General features: G+C 45.8%; 1 protein-coding gene across 1 annotated transcript in view; it reads right to left on the reverse strand.

Moving 5' to 3' along the window:
- Positions 1-24,442, reverse strand: part of PLXNA4 (plexin A4) — a 406,841-nt gene that overhangs the window by 369,084 nt on the left and 13,315 nt on the right. Inside the window, exon 2 of the mRNA XM_026052424.1 lies at positions 12,701-13,964. Coding sequence (XP_025908209.1) covers positions 12,701-13,879 — 1,179 coding nt within the window. The 5' untranslated portion in view covers positions 13,880-13,964. The remainder of the gene's footprint in view (positions 1-12,700; positions 13,965-24,442) is intronic.

Here is a 24,442-nt window from a genome sequence, read left to right on the forward strand (position 1 = left end):
ATCCCAGTGGCCAGGTTTTGCCTTTGATTTACAGCTAATACCTAACAACCCTGTCTTCATACGGTGGCAGGTACTTGGCTTCTCACTCTTGTCATCTCAGGCTTGGCTACCACAGACCATGGCGAGACTGCATGCATTAAAGCTGGCCGTGCTGCCAGCAGGACTCGTGAGCCAAGAGCAATAAGAAACCAGCAGAAATATTCATCGGAGTCTTTGCAAGGAGATAGCCAAGGTCTTTTCCATCACCTGAGTGCAAGATCTTCTCAACTGCAAGGACTGTGTTTTTGGGTGATAGGTGGTCACATAGCCCATTCAAATGGAAGTTTTAAAGATTTAGAGACAGAAGGTCTAGGAAAAACTGTGCTTAGGAACCTCCTAGTACCCAAAGAGGCATAAGCTAGGGAATTTAGCGTGAAGATCCTCGGGAATACAGAGATGAGCCATAAATCCCTAGCCAGGGCAAATCACATCCCTACAAAACGCACTTCTTTTAACCCCAGCTCCACTAGCAGAAGTTTTCTACTCAAGGCTTGTGCTTTTCTTGTTTGCTGTCTCTATGATGGCATTATACTGGACTTTGTTGCTTGGTTTACCAATTTCAGGCCATGTCTAACTCCAGACCATTGGCTGTGTCTAGCCATGAGGTCCTGGTGCAGGACCAAAGTCCCCACCTCTGGCTTTCACCCTAGTGCCACATCATTCACATAACTGGGTAAATGACACCATCACATTCATTCCTGACAATGAGTCAGGAAAAAAACCCTATGGGTTGACTCAGTGTTGGTTGACTACCAACAGTGATAGGCCATTGTCATCTGGAATTCAAAGTGACCAGGAATTTTTGTGGGCAAAATGATGGGAACACTGGGCCACTAACCAAAGATAACATAGTTCACCAGTTGAACCACTCCTCAGTGGCGAGTTTACAGTCTAAAGAAATACAAAAATACCCAATGTCGTTTCCCCAGGGTGCTCTGTGATATAATGGAAGTTGGATAAAGATCCAGCGTTCAGAAATACATTATAATTGCACACTGCTTTTCACTTGTGCAACCGCAGCAGTGGTTACCACGCAATTACATGTCACCATATACAAATGACAGTGCAGTTACAGTAACTTTACCAATCACAGGGAAATTGTACCCACTATGCTAAGAGGTTTTCACTCAAACATAATTCAGGAATGCAAGAACAGGGGGAAAGTTACTCAAATTGACTAGGACTTGTACAAGTGTTAGTTTTTTTAGGTCTGTAGTTTTAAGCATCAGTTCAAGGACTGGTGTCTAGTTTCCAGAGTGTGCAGAATCTTAATGTGATGCAGACATTTTATGCCCTCCTTTATGTTCCTGCTGTACTGTGAGCGTTTGACTTCCAAGTCTATACCATGCACCTCCACATCATAAAATTTGCAATTTCCTGAAGAGGAGGCTGCCTCTCTTAGAGAGACCAACAGGTTCCTTTAGCCTTCAGGTCTTTTGCTTTACAGAATGAACTGGTTATTAGCAGCTATTAATTGTTGCTATAAATTTAGCATCATCTGCATCTTAACTTTCTTAATTCTTGTGTCGAAAGATACATACAGCATAGTGTCTTCAACCTGCATTGATCAGTGAACTCCTAAACATTTTCTATACCCCAATGTTGCAAAATTTAAGCAATGCTGGTGGTAGGTCTGCTGTTTTTATTTCCTGCTGTAGACCCTGGAGATGCAGACCACAGCTTTCAAGGTCTTCTGACCCCAGTTTCATAGTCACCGTGAGCTAGCGGGCAGAAAGTGCAAATGCTTCTCCGCCCATGATTTGTTTTCCAAGTTAATCCCATTCTTCCTATGCACATTTCTTAGGCACTGGTCAGCAGCACCATTTCTGCTCTGGAAACAACACCAAAAAAAATCAGAGGGAAACAGCCTCTGGAACATATCCTCCTTGGGAGAAAGTCCAATACTGATTATCCAGAAAAGCCCAGTACAGAAATTAAGTCTACAGGCCTCTGATCCAACATTTCTCCTTGATAAAAAGACATATTTGCATGCTGGGTTAGAAGAGAACACTCCAGGCACCATTACAAGTGAATGTGTAATTAGATATCCAGTCTGAAACACCAACAGTTTATTATTTCATGTTACTGCCAGGTAGTGTATAGATACCAGCTTTACCACATCCTTCAGATCCTACCATCCACTTCATCTCCAAGTGGCTGCTGCAGAAAGCCATCGTACCACATCAAGATAAGCATGATAAGATGCAGAACACTCAAATGTCTGGGCATATTTCGCAGTGGCATTTATATTCTATATGTTTGGATATTGTAATTTAAGTGACATTTCAAGTACCTTGCTTCCAACCGAAGCCTCTTAGACAAGCAGGAAAAGAGGACAGTCTGTCCAGCAGCAACGCAGAGCATGAAACACTCCCAGATAGAAAATGCCCTCGCTGTGTGAGCCAAATCTCCCCTTTGCATAAGGCATTTCCACTCCCTCAAAAAAAATTCAGACATTACTATGCCAAATATAACCCATGCAACTGGGGGGAAAACTAGATCACTGAGGTTCATCTCCATCATTCCCTTAAAGATGGGAATTGCACCTACAAATAGGACATATGGACAGGACCTGGAGAAGAGCAACTGTGACTGTAAAAGGAAGCTGAGTTCTGCCATTCCAAAAACTTAACCCTGCTGGCTTGAAGGCTGGAGGATCATATGGATGAGGTATTGAAGGATAAATAGAGGAATATAATCTCTGCAGCTCTCAGCTTAGTGCTTTCCATGAGCTTTAAAAAATCACTTAAAAAATTTCACACACACCCCCCCCCAAAAAGGGAGAGAGATTATTGAGTGTGGAGACTCTACCTTTGAAACTGCCATGGTTCATTGGGTAAATAAGCATTTAGGGATTTTTCAAAAGTGAAGTATTGATCAAATAAGCTGCTGGAGCTCTTTTGTAAGAACATACTCCAACAGCAAAACTGCGTGTTACGCACCTGAAACGTGGTGGCACTTCACTTCCCCTGAGCCGAGGTGGGGATAGCCCCGGAGAGAGAAAATCTGGAGTGAAAAGGATGCACTGTGCAAGCAAATGATAATTCTGGAAGAGGGAGAAGTGCTCTTTCAGCCAGCTGCTGCATTTCACCCTAGAGGATTTCCATGACCTGTTCCGGGTTGGCATAAAACAAATTCCTGCAGACATCAACTGGAGAGGTGCAAGAAGGCACCGGGTTTGTCCTCTCTACCTGTGTCCCTGCAATCCTGCACATCCTTGCTGCAGCACGGCATTCCCTCAGGCATATCTGCCCAACAGAGTCGCTACTCAAAGAGACATCCCTACCCAAAACTGCCAAATCACACGTCCATTTTCACCAGGATGCAACAGCCAGTGTTGAGGTTTCTGTGGGAATATCATTGCCATTTAATCCACGCAATGCTATGCAGGAGCCTTCTTTTGCTGACTTGCTTCCCGTTTTGCAGGCAGTATGCCCGGATAATTTTCCAGGCTGCAATCTGGCAGTGGAAGGGTTAAACCTGGCACGGGAAGGAGCATTTCTGGCAGCTGAGAGACACCCCTCATTCCTATTCCAGCAGTGCACACCGGCACCTCGCCGGATAGCGTCCAGCTGCCTCCTCTCCGACGGCATCACCAGAGACTCGCTGCTGAATCACAACTACTATAATTATTATTTTGCTACACAGACAAAATTATCATTTGGGGCTGCAACGCGCTGTGCACACCGACACAATGTAAATTAAACAACAATGCTTCTTTGCATGCAGGCAGCACCTTTGCCTGGGGATCCCAGAGCTGCTTAAAAGCATTAATTAAGCCTCAACACGGCCCTGCGAAGGTAAGCTAAGTGTTGTAATGAGCGACTTGTATGTGCTGTTGCTTTTCAGCACAGGGAAATAGGACCTGGATGGGCCACGGGTTGCTCAGCAAAGAGCAGCAAGCTGTGCCGAGCTCAAGGGTTGTGCATCCGCATCGGGGAGAACCGAGCTGAGCCTGTCCTATCATCTCAGGGGGGAAAAAAAAAAAAATGAATGCAAAGAGTTTAAACCACAGAATAAAGCATTTGAGCAGTGGGAAGAAAAAGCTCCCATTTGCTGCCTCTATCTGGGTACTTGAGAAATGCAGTGTGCTCATGTCAGCAGAGCATCAATTCACTCTCCCTGCGTCTGAAAAGCACTGGAAGGCTGCAGCCTGCCCTCTGGAGCGGCAACACCACCACAATTGCATCCCTGTGTCCCTTGGCTCAGAATCCCACCCCATAGCTGTGATTTAATGGCAGTAAGTGCTGGGTCACCCCCTCATTAGGAGGAGGAGTTTTTTATGCTCCATCCCAAGCTGCCTCTCCCCCTGCCTATGCGCCTGGCTAATGACACCTGCTTGCAGGATAAACCAGCTGAGCAAATCCTATTATATTTTGGAGCGGGGACAAGGGCAAGCTAATGGCATTGGAATGGGGAAAATACGATGTTGTTCTACTGATTTAGTGTCACCCACATGCTCCACTGGTGATGCCAGATCCAATGTGGCATGGGGGAAACAGAGGTCTCTCTGACTCACAGTGGAGTCACCATTTAGATGGACACGGATCTGGGGTGTCTCGCCTTCCCTGTGCTCCAAGTGCTTCTTCAACTACTTCAACCATTGTTTCAACTGAATCTGCACTCCAGAGCAGAAATATTGGGGCTGCAACAGTTGGTAGTTAATAGATTTATGTGAGCAGACGTTGCTGGAACAGGGACGATTTGGAGGCACTGGGAATTGCACTGCAAAATCTCCTCATTGATGTAAGGCTGGGACTGTCCAACATCTGACCTAGCTAGGAGTAGAAGTAGGCTCAGGTGAGATTTGGTCATTTCTCTGCAGGGACAGCAGCCCTTCTCCATCTCGACTCTTGACATTGTCTATCCTTTAGCGTTTGTACAAATCCCACCCAATGCAGTGGGCACCTCCAGATACAGCTTTATTGGGGAAATGTGTAAACTTGATTATTTTGGGAGAAAAAAAAAAGAAAAAAAAATTTTATGCATGTGATGGAATATGAAATACAGACACCACAAAGGACTACTCCCAGTAGCTACTTAGCTGTTTCTCCAAGCTATAGGAGACAGTCCGTGTAGGATTTGTCCCATAAAACAACAGCATACTCTCGACTCCCGTCCTCAACAGAGTCTTTATTGTACAAGCCCCAGCATTCGCCAGCCCCCAGCCTGAAGATTCTTTAAATAGCGTTGGATTCATGCAAGTAGCTGAACTTATTTTGCTTCTGACTTCTTCCAGGATGGCTGGGTTCTGCTCGCTGCTTTTTCTTAAAAAATAAAATAAAATAAAATAAAATAAAATAAAATAAAATAAAATAAAATAAAATAAAATAAAATAAAATAAAATAAAATAAAATAAAATAAAATAAAATAAAATAAAATAAAATAAAATAAAATAAAATTTTGAAAAGCTGTTGCATAAGCATTCCCCCTGGCCTGCTGAGCAACCTCACTTCAGGGCAAGATGAGGTCAGGTTTGCAAAGGAGCTGATCATCCAGCAAGCAAGCAAATGCAAGGAGATCCACAGGAGCCCTCAGAGGCAGAGCCACGTGTGTCCACACTGCTCGACCACATACAAAAAGTTGTTGGCAGGGAGAATTGAGCTCCCATGGAGGCACTGTTGTATCTTTGGGACAAAGAGCTGTGGAGAAGCCAGTGCCGGGCTCACCTGCAGGAGTGGCCACCAGGTTCCACCAAGGAACTTGGGATGCTCAGAGATGCTGAAGTGGAGCCCGGGCTCTCCAAGGGGGACAACAACTGGGGGAGAGAGCTGAGCCTGAAATATCACAGACACAATGGTCTATTGGCAGCCCCAGGCCCTGTGCTGTCCTCAAAGAGCATTTTGTGCAAGCAGGGTCCAGCAGACACGAGGAGCAAGGGGGAACAGCACAGGGTGGGCTCCTGGCCACTTAAAGCTATAGGGTTTCCTCTTTCCAAGCTATAGGGTTTCCTCTTTCCTTATATTTGGGAAGTAAATGAAAGTGTTCATGAAGGAGGCCCTTTCCAAAGCTTGCTTTTCTTTCCTTTTTTTTTCCTCTCTCTTTTAAGAGAATAAAGCAAAGGATTTGGGAAGGAGGGGCTGCGGGGTCTTATCATAAGTGTATCTTATCCCATATGATAAGAAGGGAATTAATTGCAGTCAGGATCACTTATGCGTGCGCACTGATCTGGAGGTATCCCTTCAAGGACAGGTGTTTAATACCGAGGAACGCACTTAACGCCTCAAACGCAATCATCCTCTCCATGCAATTAGGCCCTGATTTATGGCACTTAAGTACAAGCTCTGCTTTATTTAGAGGTTTAAGAGGGTGGCTTTTTTTGTTGTTGTTTTTCTCCTCCCCAGGGCCTCCAAAGCCACTTTTCCTGCCTGGAGTGCCAAGTACTTTGCAGATACCGGGAAGTGTGCTTATTCCTGACGGCTCAAAGCAGAGATGTGGAAAATGTGGAGAGGACCCCATGCAGTGCCTGAGACGTCGTGCAAGAGAAGTGCTCCTCAGGTTGTTGTTTTTGAGGCCTTTTGAGGATGTCCGGAAGGATGGGTCGTTGCCAGCAGCTCTGCCCAGGCTGAACTGAGAGCTCGTGCAGTTATTGGAGAAGACTTGTGCTCACCCAACACTGAGACCTTGCAAGTCCACTGCGCCTTAGCTGCCCTATCCCTGGCAGATCATGAACCCTGAGAATGCTGATAAACAAATTAATGTTAATTAATGAGCCCAGTCACCTCCCAGAGGAAGAGGTGAAGGGTCTTGCTAGCTCTGGTTGCAGAGGGGCTAAAACCTTGCTCAGAGCAGAGAGAGATTTAAATTCATCTGCTCTCTGCAGAGCACTGCACTAAGCATCCGTGTTCACATCCATGAGGATAATAATCACAGGAAATATCGACCACACTGACAGAGAGCCCCTTGCTCTGTTCTTGCCAGAGCTGCCCCACATAACAAGGCAATTATATTCCTCACCAGGGAAGTGTCTTTCTTCCCAAAGCACCATTAGCTTTGCAGGGGAAGCATCATCTAGAGATGGAGACACTGCAAGAAATCACGCAAGTTCACTGAGATTAGCAAGCAGCCATCTAAACTTCAAGGGTCCTGAAAGTAGATCTCCCAGGAAGGTGGAAACACAAGCTTTCAGTTTTGGATTAAATATGACTTGTTTTGATCTCGGCTAGGAGCATGCTGTTAAGAGGACATAGCAAACTAGCAAGGAGGAAACCCAGGAGGACCGTCAGGTCCCAACCTAAGCCTGCATGATTTGGACTAAAGGAGCAAAAAACTCTCATATGTAGCTTCTATGAGAAGTGGACCAAAAGTGGACCTACCTTGCTTGGCACAAAGGGCCTTGACCCTGCAGGATAGCCCGTGGACACTAGGAGGTCTAATGAAACTGATAGCTCACTCCTGTGACCGTGAGTCATTCCCCAGGGAAGGAGGCCGGCTCACATACCCGCAATCCCGGCGGGAGGAGAGGGCAGGCGCTGCCATGGAAAATGTCAGAGAAACACCACCACGTGGGACTCCCTTTTTATCAGGACAAAATTAATAGCATTCTGCTTCACCCCAACATTTCTCTTTTAAGGGAAAATCATGGGGTAAATGGCAGGTAGAGGCAGTAACTCTTCAACTTTTTTTGCTGTTGTTATTATTATTGATTGATAAAACTACTTTTTTTCTTAGCCCCCTGAAATGTCCCTTGTCCTTTTCCAGTAACTCCAGGACATGTCCCTCATTTTAAAGGACTCTGTTTTGCTATCACCCTTGCCAGAGAGAGTCCCAACAGCAAGGATGTTATTCCCTCTTCCCCTAGAAATCGGGATCTTTGGACACAGCACGAGGATTCAGGAGCCGAGCTGCAAATCCACATTTCCCTGTGCTTTAGCAACCCCTCTTGTAAAAAGGACATAATGCTGCTCCCCTTCCTGGCATCTCAGAGGTGTTTGGTCGGACTTGTGTGTGGCTAACACTAGAGACGACAAAATACAAGCTGATGAACGCCCGGGAGGAGGAAGAAACTAAAGAAATGGGCAACCTGTAGGAAAATAGCAGCCAACCCATTGCCACCAGCATCAGGACTCAAGCTGACCTTATCTTAGACCGTATGCACAGCTCTCTGTCACCAGGGCTAGGGATGTTGTCCCATCCTAGCCTAATAGCATGAAGCAGGTTTGATATCCCAGCAGCTGAGCAGCACCCCTACGCCATGGAGCATCTGAGATGGGCTGCAAGGGAAGCAAGAAGATGACTAAGGAGAGGAAAAAGACAAACAGAGTCTGGGCACCGCTCGCTGCAGCAGAGCCTCAAAGCATCTTCTCAGAAGCAGCCTTCATAGCCAAGCCGCTGAGCAGCCAGCAACTCGACTCCCAAATGCACCACCTCACATGCCCTCCATTAGCAAAGTGTTGGAAAAATATTGCCCAGCTCTTTACACAAGGCCTTTTGTTGGCTGGTCAGCTTCAAAAACATTTCTTTTCTCCCTCAAGTGACAACGCTGCCATGAAAAACAGGAAGAGACTGAATACAGTAATTTGAACAGTCAAACTCCATTTCCTGCCAAAAGAAAAAGAAAATACCAGCATCAGACAGAAGCCAGGCAATAGCTGGGGACAGACACTTTGATTATCTTGGACAGATATTTGCACTGTGTATCCGGTAAAAGCTACAGTGATGGAGGTGACACCTTTTCATTTCAGGGACTGGAGTTCGCTAGTCTGCAGTGAGACAGGTGGTGCTGGGAGTCACATCAGTCTGATGAAGAGACTGGGATGTCCCCAGGATAACAGTCCTGGGTTAAAACCAGTTCCTAAGCTGACGTCTGGAATGACATGCTGGCAAGATGTGGTATTTGGAGCTTCATTGCAAGCCAGGGCTCCAGCAAGGATCTCTACTCCTCCAGTAGACCCTGACACACTCTCTTCTTCCTCCACGCTTGGATATCCTATCCCATATACTATTCCTATCCATTTCCACATTCCATACTACTGAATGGAATGCTGTTCTATATTACTGAATCCTATTCCGTACTATTGCAAATCAGTCAGTGATCAAGTTCTGCACTGAAATGCCCCATTTTCAATTCCATCCTGCTCCAGACTGGCTTTGGGTTTTTTTTTTTTTTTTTTTTTTTTTTTGAAGAAATCCATCAATGGTATCAAAAGTGCTTTTGGTTAGTTACAGAACTTGGGCAACATGCTTGAACCACAGAATTTCTTTTACACCACATGAAGATTGTTTCCAGTTCTAAAACACCTTTTTTATTTTCCTCCTTCCCAGAGCAATGGTTCCTTCTGCAAACACGCTGCACTCGTACACAGCCTGGCTTGCCGTGCTGCAGAGATTGATGCATCGTGCTGCACCACAGGGAGCTGTCGCATTTCAGCGATGTGCAAAGCAGTTGCTAGACAGAGGAAGGGGACGAATGTGGCCTCTGTGGCTAGAAAAGTAGTAAGGACTTCAATATCAGGAAAGGAGATTTAGATTAGACATAAGGAAAAGCTTCCTAGTAGCAAAGACAGATCATCTGGGGGAGAGAGGTAACTCTATCACAGGAGGTTAAGAGCAGGTGAGACAAACATCTGTCAGGAATGCTATAAGTAAGGCAGAAGGGCAAACCAGATGACCTCATAAGACTCTTTTTTCCCAGCCCCATTTTTCTCTGATTGCATGAATTTCTAAGCATTTAGGGTCAAGTATTACCATTCAGCTGTAAGTTATTATCAGGTATTTGCAAGGTCCGGACAGGGAAGGAAAGCAGAGAGGTATTACCTGGAACTATTCATCACCTGAATGAACATCAGCAATTTGCAAATCAGCTGCCCAGTCATAAAAATTGATCGAGTTTCTTTGATTTATACTGAAGATTAAGAGGAGGACGGCTACAACACAGGGATGAAAACGGGAACATGCATTGATGATCCTCCTCCATTCATTTATGGGCTTTTGCATTTTCCAGCCCAAAAGATCTACTGTTGCACTGCTAAAACCTGCAGCTCCTGGTTTAGTTCCCATGTACATGCACTGTCAGCACGAGAGAAGCACAGACTCATTATGCAGTTGTGCTTCAGCCCTGTGCCATCACGCCGGGCTTGCAAACCAGAGCAGGGCAAGCCTCAAGGACATCCAGTTCTGCAGAACAGCTGGAGACCCAGCATCTCCCAATACAGGCTGACCGTGGCATGGTGCTTTCAGGCCAGCTTGCTGCCAGGTCCTACCTGACCTCAGCTGTCCCAGCTCCAGCTGCACCAGCAAAGCTACCTGCCCGGAGAAGCTGCAGACTCTGCACTTTCCCGACCAAGCTCCGCCACCTCCCTGCGCTTATTTGTGCGCACATTGCAGGCTAGGGAAGCCGTGCCAGGAATGGTCCCCGGGAGACTTCAGTTGCCCTGAAGTGGCCTTGAACAAGCACTACGCCAAAGCAGGAACAGCAGCGGATTCACACACAGACCCTCCCTGAGTCAGTTATTGCCCTGCTAGGAAAATAAGCAATGCAAAAGCCAGACCTGAGCATGCACCTGGATACAAGGGCAGTGTGGTGTGCCCTGCTCCAGAACCTGCTGTTAATACCACGAAGAAATGCTGGAATAGGTCTTCTAACAGTGATTCTCTGTTAGATGCTCGATGGAGATTTCCCACTGCTTCTCCCTACCCATCTGCTCCCCTCCAAGCCTATCAGTTGTATCTGTTCACATGCAGAGTTCCAGTGGCTGGAGGGCAGCAAAGTTGAAGTTCAGTCTCAACCTTTAGCACAGGCAGATTAAACTTCTATCTGCACTAGCAGGGAAATATCTGACACCCACATAACCCAGCAAAATCACTCTGGTGGCACCGTAATTGCTTTCAGACCTGCTACAAGTGCACGTGCTAAGAGAGAAAGCAGCGGTGCAAGGGCAACCAGGACCTCAGCAGAGGAGACAAGGCCCTCACTGACAAGCATCCAGCCTCTAAAACACTTCACCAGCCACCAAATGTTTTCCAGGCTTACCGGCTGGACTCTGCAAACCCTATAGCAGCCAAGCCAGTAATTCCTCTTCCCTCGGGCAGCACAGCAAAGCTCGGACAGGGCTTGCCAGCAGCTGTAAGTAAACTCCATTTAAGGAGGGTACAGCCCACAGTTACATTTTTCAGATTTTTTTTTTCAGAGCTCCCCAAGCTCTTTTTCCAGGTGGGAAACATTAGTGTCTTTACTTTGCAGTGAAGAAATGCAGTCACAAAGACGATCTAGTGGTTTTCCCTGCCTTGTGTCACACAGTCCCCTGTTCCTTGTGTTTTTCCCAACCTCTGCAGGCCTGTCCCTCCAATTCTTATCATCCAGGAGCCACCAAAAGGGGCACAAGAGAGTTGCTGGCCTTTTTGCACCTGTCTAAAGCCACAGGAACTAGGTTCCAAGCCTCCTGATTCTAGAGACCCAACACTAAAAGCATCTATATGGAGCACAAGCAGAGCAGACCTGCAAATGCACAGCAAGAAAGTAGCTCCAGCAGGAAACTCTCTGCTTAAATCTACAGGCAGCTCTCTGAATGTGCAGAGGCCTTGAGGCAAAACAACAAAAAAATCAAAGCCAGATTTGGGTAAAGCCTGACTCACTGGGCAATGCTCCACAGGGAGTTTTGCCACAAAGACAGGTCTGGAGAGAAGAGATCCCACGTGGGGCTGCAAGAGGGGCCTGAACTCACAGGATGCTGCAGAGGACACAGGTGTAGAGGGGAATTGGGACGTAGTAGATCTGGATCAGCCTTCATGAGATTGTGGGGCTGGAAAGTGCCCTGGTGTTTCCCCGTGTTCCCTTTGCTGAGACTTGAACTTGCTTCTCACTTGAAAGAGCTCATTAAGAGAGGAAATCAAAGCCCAGAGAGGCGACTATTCCAGCAGCCAGCACGCAGTGCAGGCTGCAATGCTGATTTCTGTGCTTTACATCAAAGGCAGTCCTGCACCAGCTGGGCTGACACGGGCTTCTGCAATGGCACTTTACTGAACTCGCAGAGTAAACTCAAACACTTCCTTAAGACCATTTGCAGGTCAAGTAGATCAACCTCTCCCCCGAGTCTTATCCTTAAATCTTGCAGCATTTAAACCTTGATTTGTAGCCAGGTCTTAAGTTTTCAGTGCCCAGACAGTGTGGAGCTGACTGGAAACAGGAAGACAAGGGACTTTGATGGTTAATGACCAGTGCTTCTTAGCCCTAGAAGGGATGAAGCCCTGACTTCACAAAGCTCCTTGAACAAATCCTACTCCAGCTCCAACTCAGGGAGATAAAATTCCACCAGAAGACACGGAAACCAGCACAAGGCACTGACATTATCTAAATCCTATTTTGGTGAAGCTATGAGCCAAGACTTCAGAAGGAAGCATGATTTCACCCCTAATGAATCGCATAGTGAAAAAGCAAAAGCAGGCCAATTCCTTTTAAAGACTGCAAGGCCCCTTGGCTTAATTCATTAGTAACCATAACATCTCTGGGAAGTCAGAAAGTGATACCTTCTACCAGCTCATCCTCAAGAAAACTAAGGTATGAACTGATTAAATCAGGTCATGTGGTGAGCTGGAGGCAGAACTAGGTTTAAAATGAAGTGGGCTTCGGCTCCTCGCCCTAATCACTGCGCCATGCTCTAAGCTCCCCCACTCTATAGGCACATGAAGAAGTTAAACTTGGGTGTTTGGATGCTTGACTTACCGCACTGCTACAGGGAATGTCCTTGACTTTGAGCCATGCCAGATCTAACGTTCCCTCACCCCTGTAGCACGACTGTAGTCTGTCTTTGATGCGGTCATTGATCTTCTTCAGGACAAAGATGCAAAGAGCAGACTCATCCAAGGACTTCATCTTCCTTTTCTGACCTTTGGAGAAGACTGTGAAGAGGATATCATCCTCAGGGCTGACACCCAAAGACCTTGCTAAGATAGCTCCAGCCTTGGACAAGTAGGCTGCCTGAAGCAACCGGTACTCCACCCCATTCTTCTCACAGCCAATGGGCACCTCAACATAGGAGTTGAAAGCTGTGTCCTCCTTGCACAATCGCACCAGCTTGGAGGTGTAAACCTGCTCCTTCGTGGTAGAACCAGGTGGCGAAATCATCTCAGGTTGCAAAGTTAGGAAATAGACAAAGTTACCACTGCTAAAGCCATAGATGTAGTAGATATCAAAGTCAGGGATGATGGTGAAGGTGTCCGAGGGGATCTTGATCATAGATGCCACAAACTCGTCGTGGAAGACGTATGCAAACATCCCATCTGCCTCGGAGTTTTTGGTGAGCTTCCTGCTGGAAATAGTGGGGAAATACTCAGGTTTGCCATCCACAGCAGTGGCAATGAACAACTTGTCATCCATGTTGCTGTAAGAAACGATGACTCCAAAAACAGAGCCACTCTCATTCACGCCAGAGAGGTAATGCTCCTTCTTGTGGAAGGGCTCTCCCAGCTTGAAGAGGTCATCCAGCCTCAAAAGCTTACAGATGCCCTGGTAAAGACTCCCACAGGCTATCAAACGATTTTCCTTGTAGTCTATGAGGAGCATTTTGTTAATGTTGTTAGTGGACGTCAAAGGTTCATTGCAGGTTTGGACTATCCTAGGAGGATAACACTTGGGATTATCTTCATCAGGACCAGTCTGATGGGTCACCAGGACCTTCAAGTCACTGGAGAGTTTATAGATCCTGTTGACAGCTCCCAAGTAAATGTGCCCAGTTCTTTCATCAACCACCAAGTGATTAAAGGTCCCCTCTGCTTGGTCTCCAGTGAAAGTGATGAAGGGCCTCTTTGGGTGGGGTGGCTGCTGTTTAGCAGGAGACGACACTGTGGCAGATAACAGGAGGTGAGAAACCAGACAAGTCCATTTCCACATGGCCGGTGACATGATTGGAAAGGTTTGTATTCCCAAGAGAATGAGGATCAAAAGGTGTAAACGTCTTCAAAGTATCAATTCCCTGGCAGATTGTGTCCTACAAGAAAAGAGAAAAGAAAACAAAATTTCATTACTATGGAGTACTTTTTCCTCCTCCTTCCTTCATAACCATGCCATCATCTGAGTGCATTTGATTGCTAATCCTCCCTTTCTCATCTCTGAGCTCTCTACTTAAATCCAGCACAAAGGCAACTCTCCCAAAAGAAAAGATTCTGGTAGAAAGAGCAGAAGTCACATAGCAGAAAAATAAATCTGCAGCCTCTTACCCTCCGTTACACAAACATGCGCCCCATGGTGCAGCACACAAATCCACTGGGTGCCAGATCTGTGTAGAAAGGCTAATGGTAGCAATATCAAGTGATATTATCATTTGCACTACCAGCTTTGGCCCAATTGTTTATTTGCTATCTAAGGACATGAGAAGGATTACTCTTCTGCTCTTCTGGATGCAGGACTGAAGCCTAAAGAAGGTCAGGGACCTGCCTAAATGAAGAGATCCAGATGGATATTGAGCTCCTTTACAGCACTCCAAGTGAGCCAGGAAGAAGCCAGCTTTAGTCTGACATTAACATCCTTTCGAGAAGATGTTGGTCCAGAACAAGTCTGTTTACACAGGCTCTCTGTGGCTTCCAGATCTAAGCTACCTCATGCCTGTCCAGCTTGGAGCACAGTCTGGTCTGGCAGCATGCAGAGCCACATCTACAGAGAGCACCCAGCCAAGGAAGGAGGGAACAGAGCACCAGGTCCTGCCCTTCTATGAGCTCTCACCACAAAGCTACCCTACCTTGGGGATGGAGCTCCAGAGCACTTCAAACCTCTTCTGTACCTTGGTGAGCACATCACCAATCCCCATCTTTGCACTGTGGAAGTTCATTTTTCTCATCCAACACATCCCTCTGCCTCTTGATCTTCCTTCTCCAGCCTTTTCATGGCCTTGGCCCTTTCTGGCCTTACAGAGTGAATGCCCTACTGACAGTCCTGCTAGTTAGTCCTACTACAAATTCTTCTAAGATCACGACAACTCCAAAATTGATTTCAGAAAATACAAAAGTGAATAAATCCTGTCTTCTTTTGGCCTGTGGACTCATTAGATGTGGTAGTGTAAAGGGTAAACCTGGGCTATAGAGCATTCACTGCCAAAATATTTCAAAACTCTCACAGTAGCCAGAATTTCAAGGCAGTTGGGTGATCACCCTCACCTCCCACCGCCCTCCCTAGCCCAGCAGCCCTGAGCATTTGATAGACAACAGCCAAAGGTCACTTCGCATTTACTTTAAGCGTGTTTACCCTGTCCTGCTTCTCCTTTCTGGTCAAACAAATATTTAATAAAATTAAGCTTACGCTGCAGAGTTGGCAAGACTCTGCTTTGCCAGCGAGAGCGGATTCTCTGCAGGGATGTGCAGGGCAGTCACGCAGGGCTTTTAATAACCTTTATTATGATGGATAGAGCAGCAATGGGATGAGCTCTCCCTGCGCAACGATTCCTCTTTCAAAAGAGCTCATCCTTGAGAGAGTGTCAGAAGAGAAGAGCTGGCCCTGCTTGAGTCCTTCTTTCAGAAACATCATATGGTGACCCTGAACACTGGCTCCCATCACTTACACGTTATGATCCATATTTCTGACACACACTGGTTTGATTGGGCACTAGATGGACCTGGGTGGATATTATTCTTTTAAACTACTAAGATATATGTCTTACCTATATATTTTACTATATTTTTCTCCTCTTAGTCTTGCAGAGTGTGCACAGCTGCAGGACAAGGGAATGGAAACTGCCATGACCCATAAACTGAAAAGTGAGCTAAAAGCCCCTGTTCTGCAACAGGAGCCATCTGCCCCGAGGTCATTAAAGAGCCTGGGACATCAGTTGCTACAGCAGAAGAAAATCTGCCTGTTAAAACAAGCGGCCAGCACAGAGTAAAAAGGAGATATGTTCCAGACATGATTATTTGAGGCTGAAGCAGCTGAGAAACCTGATTGGTGTTTGAGACACAGAGGTGATTCTCACCCACATTTCAGGGTGGGACATGGGGAGGAAAACCTTTCTCCTTGCAAAGTCAGATCTGTATACTAAAGAGACTCCAGAGAGGTTAGGCAAGGAGTCATTTTTGCAGTGGACAAGGGCACTTTAGACATAATGAACTTCACGGAGGAAAGACCTTCAGAAGGAAGAGCTCCAATAGTCTACCAGTGTTGGCAACTACCAGACAAGCACAGGAGCAGCCCCTCACCAGCCTTTTGGGGTGAAGCAAAGAAACTGGGAGCTTGGGGTTATCTTGCTGTCTTATAGTGAGTGTCTCAACAATCCTGGGAGAAGGATTTTCTCCCTGTGTGCTGCAGGCACTCACCCCTTCCTTTTCATCTGTCTGCTCATACTGTTTGCGTGCTCCATCCTGGAGCCCCAGTTACTCCTGGAGCCTCTAAGGGCTATAATTTGCAATTTGGCTTAATTGATGAATAACTGCAGAGGGATGGTTGTTTAGCTTGCAGGATAGCACAGAGTTCATGCTACCCTTAGAGGATGCAGCAGGCAGAAGGACTTATATATATCTTTTCGTTGCCCACATCTGGACCAGGCTCAATTATAGCAGCTGGGAAGACAAATAACTTGGTGGCAGACATACCCCATCTCTCGGACTGCTTGGCCTGTAAGAGACTAATTATATATAAAAAAGGCACAAATAAACACAAGGCCTCACTGAACAGACAATGAGGTCTAGAGTTAAACTTTGTTCTGGGTATTTCTAAAATAAACCCATACTGGCTTCCCACAATGACCAGGTTCATCTTCCATTTTCCCCAAGACGTAGCCAGCAGTGACACCATGATCCAGCATGCAGGACTCCCATGAGAGACCAGATTGTCCCTTTGAATGGTTCTACGTGGCGCCTGCCATCAAGAGCCTCTTCACAAACATGCCCAAGATCCCCAGGAAGGTCATGCAGGTCCCACAGATCCAGGGATGAGTAAGGGAATCATAAGGGTGCTCTGAAGAGCAGCAATTCTGCTTCTAGTTTCTCTGACCACAGCTCAAGCAGTGATGCTACACAACCTTCATGACATCCCAAACTCTCAAAAATAAGTATCATTCTTCCTCCAAAAGAAAAGCGATGCCAGATTTGAACATTTATAGGGCATGAAAATGGAGCAGGGGAAGACCTCTCCCCAAATCATCAAGTTCATACAAGGCTCTATCTATGGGATAGCCCATCTCTATCCACAGCCATCACTGAGAATGTCAGAGGAAGTCTCAGAGTCAGCTCTGACATAAGGTCTTGCTCCTAGGACCTAGGACCCTAGGATCTAGGATCTCTAGTCTATGGCCTGTAAATAATGTATTTCCCATAAGAACCTTTGAATTCACATAGTTCAGGTTAAGGACTGTTTTCCACCTCATGGAAATTAAGTTATGATGCTACTTTACACTGTAATTATTTGTTTACTGTTGTTAACTATTTCCAAAAAGTACTAAAGACCACCAAGGTAGAACATGCAGCTTGGTCCTACTCTCATCTCTCCTGGAAACAGTCCAAAACCTGCAATTCTGTGATCATGAGGATGAGAAAAGTATGAATGCGAGCAAATTCAAGAGAAAGAATTTTTCCAAACTCTTTTTAACTCATCTAGTGCTTGTGTTACTACATATAAAAGTAGTGCTGAATCCATCCTTCAGGATGTGCTGAATCCATCCTTCAGGAAGTGCTGAATCCATCCTCATAACACAGCAAACTTCAAGGGCAGAAAATAAAGGTGGATGCTTTACATCTGAGGAAGTATTTCCCAGCCACTGAAAAGAACATGTCCTAGGGTAAGCTTGAGAAATGACAACATCTTCCTGTTTGACCTCCTTACATAAATACAGTCCCCCTTCCACAAAAGGTGGCAGACAGATCTGAATCAGCAGATCTCCTATGATAGCCACGTTCAGCAGCAGCCCAGACACTGCAAGGTCAGCAGCAAGTCTTCAGGTCCTCCCCAGAGCAGCCACGCATGAGAACCTGGCTGGAAAGAGCCAAGGAAGCAAAATCCAACCCGTGCCCTGCTGCAGCCAGGAGATCAGAGCTGAACACCCATTAAAATCTACAGCAGGACTGAAACATACCCCAAAACAGCAGGAAGGAATGGCACAAGAGGTGCCAACAGAGAGGGTTGACCCACTCTTGCCTAGAGGGTCAACCATAACCTATTGAGTCCTTGGGTTGGACTCAGATGACCATTGGTGGCTCTCCACTTGGCCGGGAAGGTGCCTACTTATGCCCAGGGCTAAGCGGGCTGCCTGATGCCCCTGCATTACTGTGCTCCTGTGCTTGCTCTTGCTCTGCGCCGGCCCAGCTCTGCATTTCCCGGGACACGAGAGGCCGCGCGCAGACTAGGCAGACTCCCAGCAACGGAGCCCCGGCGTGGCCATTCAGCACCAAGTGCAGCTACACAAACCCTTTAATCTCAGCTAAAGATTTTTTTTTTCCTGGCTTCCTTTAATAAACTCTGATTACCATGGATAAAAGCTTTTCTTCGGGAGCCGACACAGCGAGGAAACTCATATGGAGACATTGTCGACAATTCCCGCGACAAAGACCTGCTTCCAGCTCCAGCTAAAGCCTTTCTCCCTGAACTTACAACCTGGCTGATAACTGACAGAAATTGGAGGCAAGCCCCTCTTTGAGCACATCCTGATTCAGAGCATCTTTTCTTTGGAGCTTACCACAATGGACAGACTCCAGAAAAAAAGCTGCAGCTTGTCCCAAATAGAGAGATTAATTTCAACAGCGAGTTGTTTGCAAAACACTTAAGCTCCAGAGAAACGGCACAACTTATTTCCCTCACACGGGTGATTTTATTCAAGTACTCAGATGGTGCCCATCACCTTGGTACCTGCACATGCTCCTGAAAGCACATTAAGTGGTGGGATTAACTTTTGGCATGTGTGGGACAGCTCTTCCTGATGCCCTGTATGAGAAAACTGCACCCAGGGATTTTTTCTCCCCACCTTTCACACTAAGCTGTCAGGTTCTTCTAACAGCAAAAGCATGTCAGAGCTCCTTTCTGCTTGGGAAGAGAGAGCAGAGAGGATTGCAATGTTCTCCGAGGTCCTGCAGGAATTTGCTCCATGGAAACTTGAGTGAAAAATGCAGATATTGAATGTCACAAAAACAAGAATGGAATTTTGAGCAGTGAGGGAAATAACCTACAAATCCAGGGACCAACGTTAAATTCTGTTTTCCAAATAAGACTCGTGTGTGTCTCCACAGGTGAGTTGATCTATCCACAGTATAGGTAACCATATTCTGCGGTCTTCTCAAAGAATTCTGGGGATAAATCTCTTTAAAATATACCTTATCCCAATAACTGGGGCACCCCCAGAAAGCAGATTGTTATACAAAGTCATTAAGCTTTTTGCTGGGCATTGCTGGCTGACTGGGACTGCTGGTCTCCCCTTCAGAGCAGGAAACTCTGCTTAGTGCATTGTACTATAGAGGGCCAAACCAATGAGATGAATGGAGAACTGTCAAAATGCAGGTTGATAAAAATGACCTCTGCATTAAAGACTTGTTCTTTTCCCTCAAGAGAACCAACATGCACCCTTGGGGCTTCATCCTCCCGCTATGAATCAGTGCATGGCTGTATTTAATTGAGAGACAGCTCTCACGGAGAAAGCAGGGCAGGGAAATTAAATGGCTTTTTTTATTTTTATTTTTTTTTTTTATTTTGGAGACTTCTATCAAATTAGAACTTGAGGCACCAACAGGAATAAACACTGTTCCTCCCCGTGAAGGGACAAATATTGAAAATAAAATGAACTGGGTTTAATCCCAGCAAGGGTTCCCAGCTTGTAGTTCAGTTATAGCATTTTAGAACAGTCTTGAGGAAAATGCTTTTTTTTTTTTTTCCCCTCTTCTTTTCTCTTTTTACTTGCAGAAGTTAAGGCTATGCTTGCAATTTCCCTTCCAGGTATCAAGTCCTCTAATGAGGACCCAAATTAAGCATTTAAATTTCCTGGATCTGTCCCATTGCTGAAGTAAGTGAGCCCTAAGACACCACTCCAGTCCCTAATCTTCAAGGAAGAGCCTCTGACCTCAGGTTTCTCCGTGAGTCAGCAGACAGCTATTTTCATGCTGGCTCAGGCTATACAACATGGTTTATGTTGCATTGAATGCCGATGGGTGGATGCTTCCCCCTGCTTCCCCCTGCATAGCAATCTTGGGAAGATCTGCGAGATGCAAACTCTCTCTCAGGCTGAAGTCCTGTGATTAGTACGGTGTAAATCCACAAAAGGGCAAATCTGATAAAAGAGAGACCATAGTTCACCTGCTTCTTGAAAGTCTGGTGCAGAGAGTAACTCCATATTCAAAGAGACTTTACAGATGCTGCTGTTTCTTTCAATAGACTTTTATCAGGTACCAGTAGCGATAATAGACACTTAGAAACAAAACCTAGACCTTGATCTACTGGTTGTTGGAGCACCAAGATCTATATATATCTTGGGAAACGCTCTTGCAAAGAAGCCTCTGTCTTCAAGATTACTAACTGAGGTTAGGAGCTAGCTGAGTACTAACAGGAATCTTGTAGGATAGAGATGATCTTTCTCCACAGCATTCAAAGTAAAGCTTCCTCCGTTCATTTTTAGGACAAATATCCAAGCTACTTGGAAGAATCAACCATTGACCATCGATGGGGCCATTGCAAAGAGTTGATGCTTCAGATCTCTTGGCTTCATCTTCCCATGAGAAGGGCTAAATAGAGCACATTAGTGAATTCACTCCTGGAGTCAAGAGTACATCCCATGCAGGGACCTTCTCAAATCTTACCTAGAGAACAAATCCAGCACACAGACTATCCCTAGCAACAATGGCTCACGCAATCTGCTACTTGTCCCAAACCTAAAGAAAAACTTTGGTGTCAGAGAACAGTTTACTGCAACTGCTAGAAATATTTTTACAGTAACTGCTATACTGGAGATTATGAAGAAAAGAAATAGGCATTGTTTTGTTTCATTTACTCTGCATATACTTCTGATCAAGCCAAGAATATAGTGCACGAATGTTTGTGGGTAGGTCTTTTAGCACCTATGAACCTCCCCAGCCCTCACAGGCTCTTTTTTTATTATCCACCTTCTGTGTGCCAGCTCCTTCACCAACCAGGTGCTGTCTTTCAACCCTCAAGAAGTTCAGATGTGGGACGATCACTTCTTTGTACTACTCAGGACTATTGGGTCCTATTCTTGTTAGCACATAACTTGTAAGTGTTAAGTAAAAGCAGTCCGTTTCGACTGCTTCTATAACTCCACAATCTTGATAAAAAAAAAAAGCTCTTTAAGATCATAAAAAGGCTATCTGATCCATAGTTCTGCCTCAGAGGACATGAGATCCAAATTCCAGGCATTTTCTGCAGATATAAGATAGCTAAAAAGAGAAATTTTCTGCTCAAATGAGAAAAAAAAAAAGAAAAAAAAGAGCACAGCTCAATATTTTGAACAATATTAATCCACTGTGAATGTTTCACTTGTCCACAGAGACCTTTCCCTTAAAAATTGCCTTAAAATGGTGCATAAAATTCAGCTAAACTAGCTTAAAAGTACTTTTGTCAAGTCCTAAATAAAGTGGGGCTCTCTGCAGCTGCTGCGTTCAAGGGAGAACCCCCGTGAGCAAGGCAAGACAGCCCAAACAAGAGATGTCCTCTTCAGAGGGGCTCCCCATAGAGCTCCGTGGCCAAAATCCCCATTCGCCTTGGAGGTTTTGACAGCCAGGCTGAAGGAGGGCTCAGATGCTGCCCTAGCAGGCTCTGATGGAGAGCCCAAAGTGTGCGCTGGCCGAGGCATCCCGCTGGGAAACAATTTGGAGCCCAGCAGCAGCAAGGGGGATTGCCGCTTCTCATGCTGCTGATAGCCGTAATGAGGCAGTGTGGATTCAGTCCTGATAAGAAGGGGCTTTGCAAGCATTCCAGGCAAGTGGGAAAAAAATAAAAAATGGGAAAAAAAACCAGTCTGATGTCTACACCACAGTCCTCTGATGCCCACTTCTACAAGCTGTGATGAGGACATGGGAAGAGAGAAATGAGAGATGAGCAATTTCAGCTGAGAGCTTAAACTCTCCTGCCCCTTTCCAAAAAAAAAAATCTATTTAATAATAAATGGTTATAAAAATAAACAAAGTAAACTATTACCATTTTGCTGTTAATTTTCTCTCCCAGTGACTTTGCCACCCTGCGGCAAAGGACAAGCTGAGCTGTCTGCCAATCCATACAAAGGCCAATGGGAAGTTATTCTTAGAGACCTGCCTGACTGTTGCTATAGCATAACTAGCTCCAAATCATGCTTGACAGTCTCAAGATACTGCTGAGCCAGAGAGGACAGATATGGCTAGAGTCAGATATAGATGAGAGACAGAGCTGTGCTGGTATAGACAAAAGATAACCACATGCTATACTTGTTAACGGGTTTTAAGAGAGCCAATATGTTGTATACACGTACACAGGCTGCATTTGCAAGGAGATGCACAAACTTATCCTGTACAGCCTACAGACAGCATTTATTTTTGAGTGGAATTGTGCAATTCCTGTACATGTCGTGCAGGCCAGGGTGTGCATGCATAATTGCACGGGGCAGTAATAGCAACACATATAGCTCAAGTTGCCTGACATGTTCTATTCTAGGACAGGGTTTTAAGGTCCTCATTACTTTGACAAACCTTAACTACTCCAGGAGACAATTTCTGCAGCTCGGTGTCTGCCTCAGGCTAACATCTCTGTGAAAAAAAAAATGTTGCATTCAGAATGGTTTGGACAATTCTGAAAACTAAATTAGGAGGAAAAAAAAAAAAAAAAGGTTTGCTATGTTTGACCTTGGTAACATTCTTTCCACCAGCTCACTGGAAAGCTACTGTATGTTGCAGCAAGCATGGGAAATTGTGAAGGTCCTTTCCTGTTGTGATGGGGATCTTCTGGTTTTCTTTAAAAGCCCACCCAAATTGGACCAACTTTCAGCATCTCATAATCACATTCGATACATGGCATGTAGAGGTTTTGACTTTTTCATTGCTCCAATGGGATATGGCAGAGGCTGGGACACGTGTAAAGACTGCAGGAGTAAAACATCTCCTCCTATAGGTCCTGAGTCTTCAGATCCTCCTAGAATGGATCTCCTGCAGCTGCTGACATGTGGAGGGCAAATCAGTCCCATGAAATAAAAATTCTAGAGTAAAGCTTCCTCTTTTCATTGAGGGCTTGGAAAAGGTTTATCAAAACAAAAGGGGCAAATAGAGAAAGAAAGAAGTCAAGAAAAAAAAAAAAGAAACAAAAAGGCCAAGAAAGTGAGAAACTAACTGGTTGACTATATAAAGGGACAAATGATATTCCATAACATCAAACTAAAGCTGTCTAGAAAAGGGTATCCAGCACATATTTCCTAATCCTTCTAGGTACATTGAGAAGAAGGTTGCAGAAGGTCTCCTTGATACAATGCCCTCGTAATTCCTTCTCAACAATATTTTACACCAAGCCCAGAGCTGGTTGTCCAATTCTAAGACAACCGAATCAGGAGCAGCAGCCCTCATTCAGGGAGGAGGTACCTATGTGTGTATATATTGAAAGCCGACTGGAGAGGCTCGGATGGCACGGAGCCTGGTGGTGTGATGTCACTGCTGTTTCACTGTCCTGCTGCGATTCACACCAGCACTTCACACCTCATCCTGAAGCATCCGTCCCACTCCTCCTCAGCAAAACAGCACATCTGCTGCTTGCAAGGGCAACCGGAGGCTCTAGTCAAAACACTCCTGCTAAGAGCTGGTGCCCACCTCCAGAAAGTCTCAGGATAGAAATACCTGGAGGAGACAGAGGCTCGGAAAGGTGAATAGACTTGACCAAGGCCCTGTAGAGCCACAAGAACATGCTAGGTTCCCAGCACCACATGGCAGTTCTGCAGAGCAAAGCACACAGCACCACGAGAACTTCCTCTGCAGCCCATTTCCCTGGTTGGAGTCTCTGTCAGCAAGTGTTTTAGGAGAACGCACATCTAATGGCTCCAGAGCTGTGAATTCCCTTCGGTCTTCACTCATCCCATGGGTCTTATCCACTCCAGGAGCACTTGCCAGCATCAGCTGAGTAGGTGCATTATGCACTTGAGCTTCGTTCCTGGAGCTGCTTTAAATAGTTGAGCGGTCACCGCAGTCAGCTGTGCATCTGCACGGAAGCATTGGGGGCATCCCAGAACGACATGGAGCAGAGTCCTGCTGCTGGCACCCAGCACGGGGAGAAAGGGAGAAGCTGCCTCCTCCAACGCCCCTGTGGCTGAAGCACTCTGCAATTTAAATACGCCTTTCCCCACACAAACAAACACTGAAAGGAGACACTTCCAGGCTGCCATCAACAGCGGCACTTTCTCGACAGCTTGCAAAGAACATCTGTAAAAGGCAAATTCTTCCCTTGCTCCTTTCATAAACATTGTCTCTCAGCCAGACACTCGGGTGTAAATGGAAGCTGCAGGTGCAACTTCTGCTTTGTAGGATCTGACCCTCGGCTTGC

Source organism: Nothoprocta perdicaria, unplaced genomic scaffold (genome assembly GCF_003342845.1).
Source record: "Nothoprocta perdicaria isolate Ctin4 unplaced genomic scaffold, notPer1 scaffold_89, whole genome shotgun sequence".
Lineage (NCBI taxonomy): Eukaryota > Metazoa > Chordata > Aves > Tinamiformes > Tinamidae > Nothoprocta > Nothoprocta perdicaria.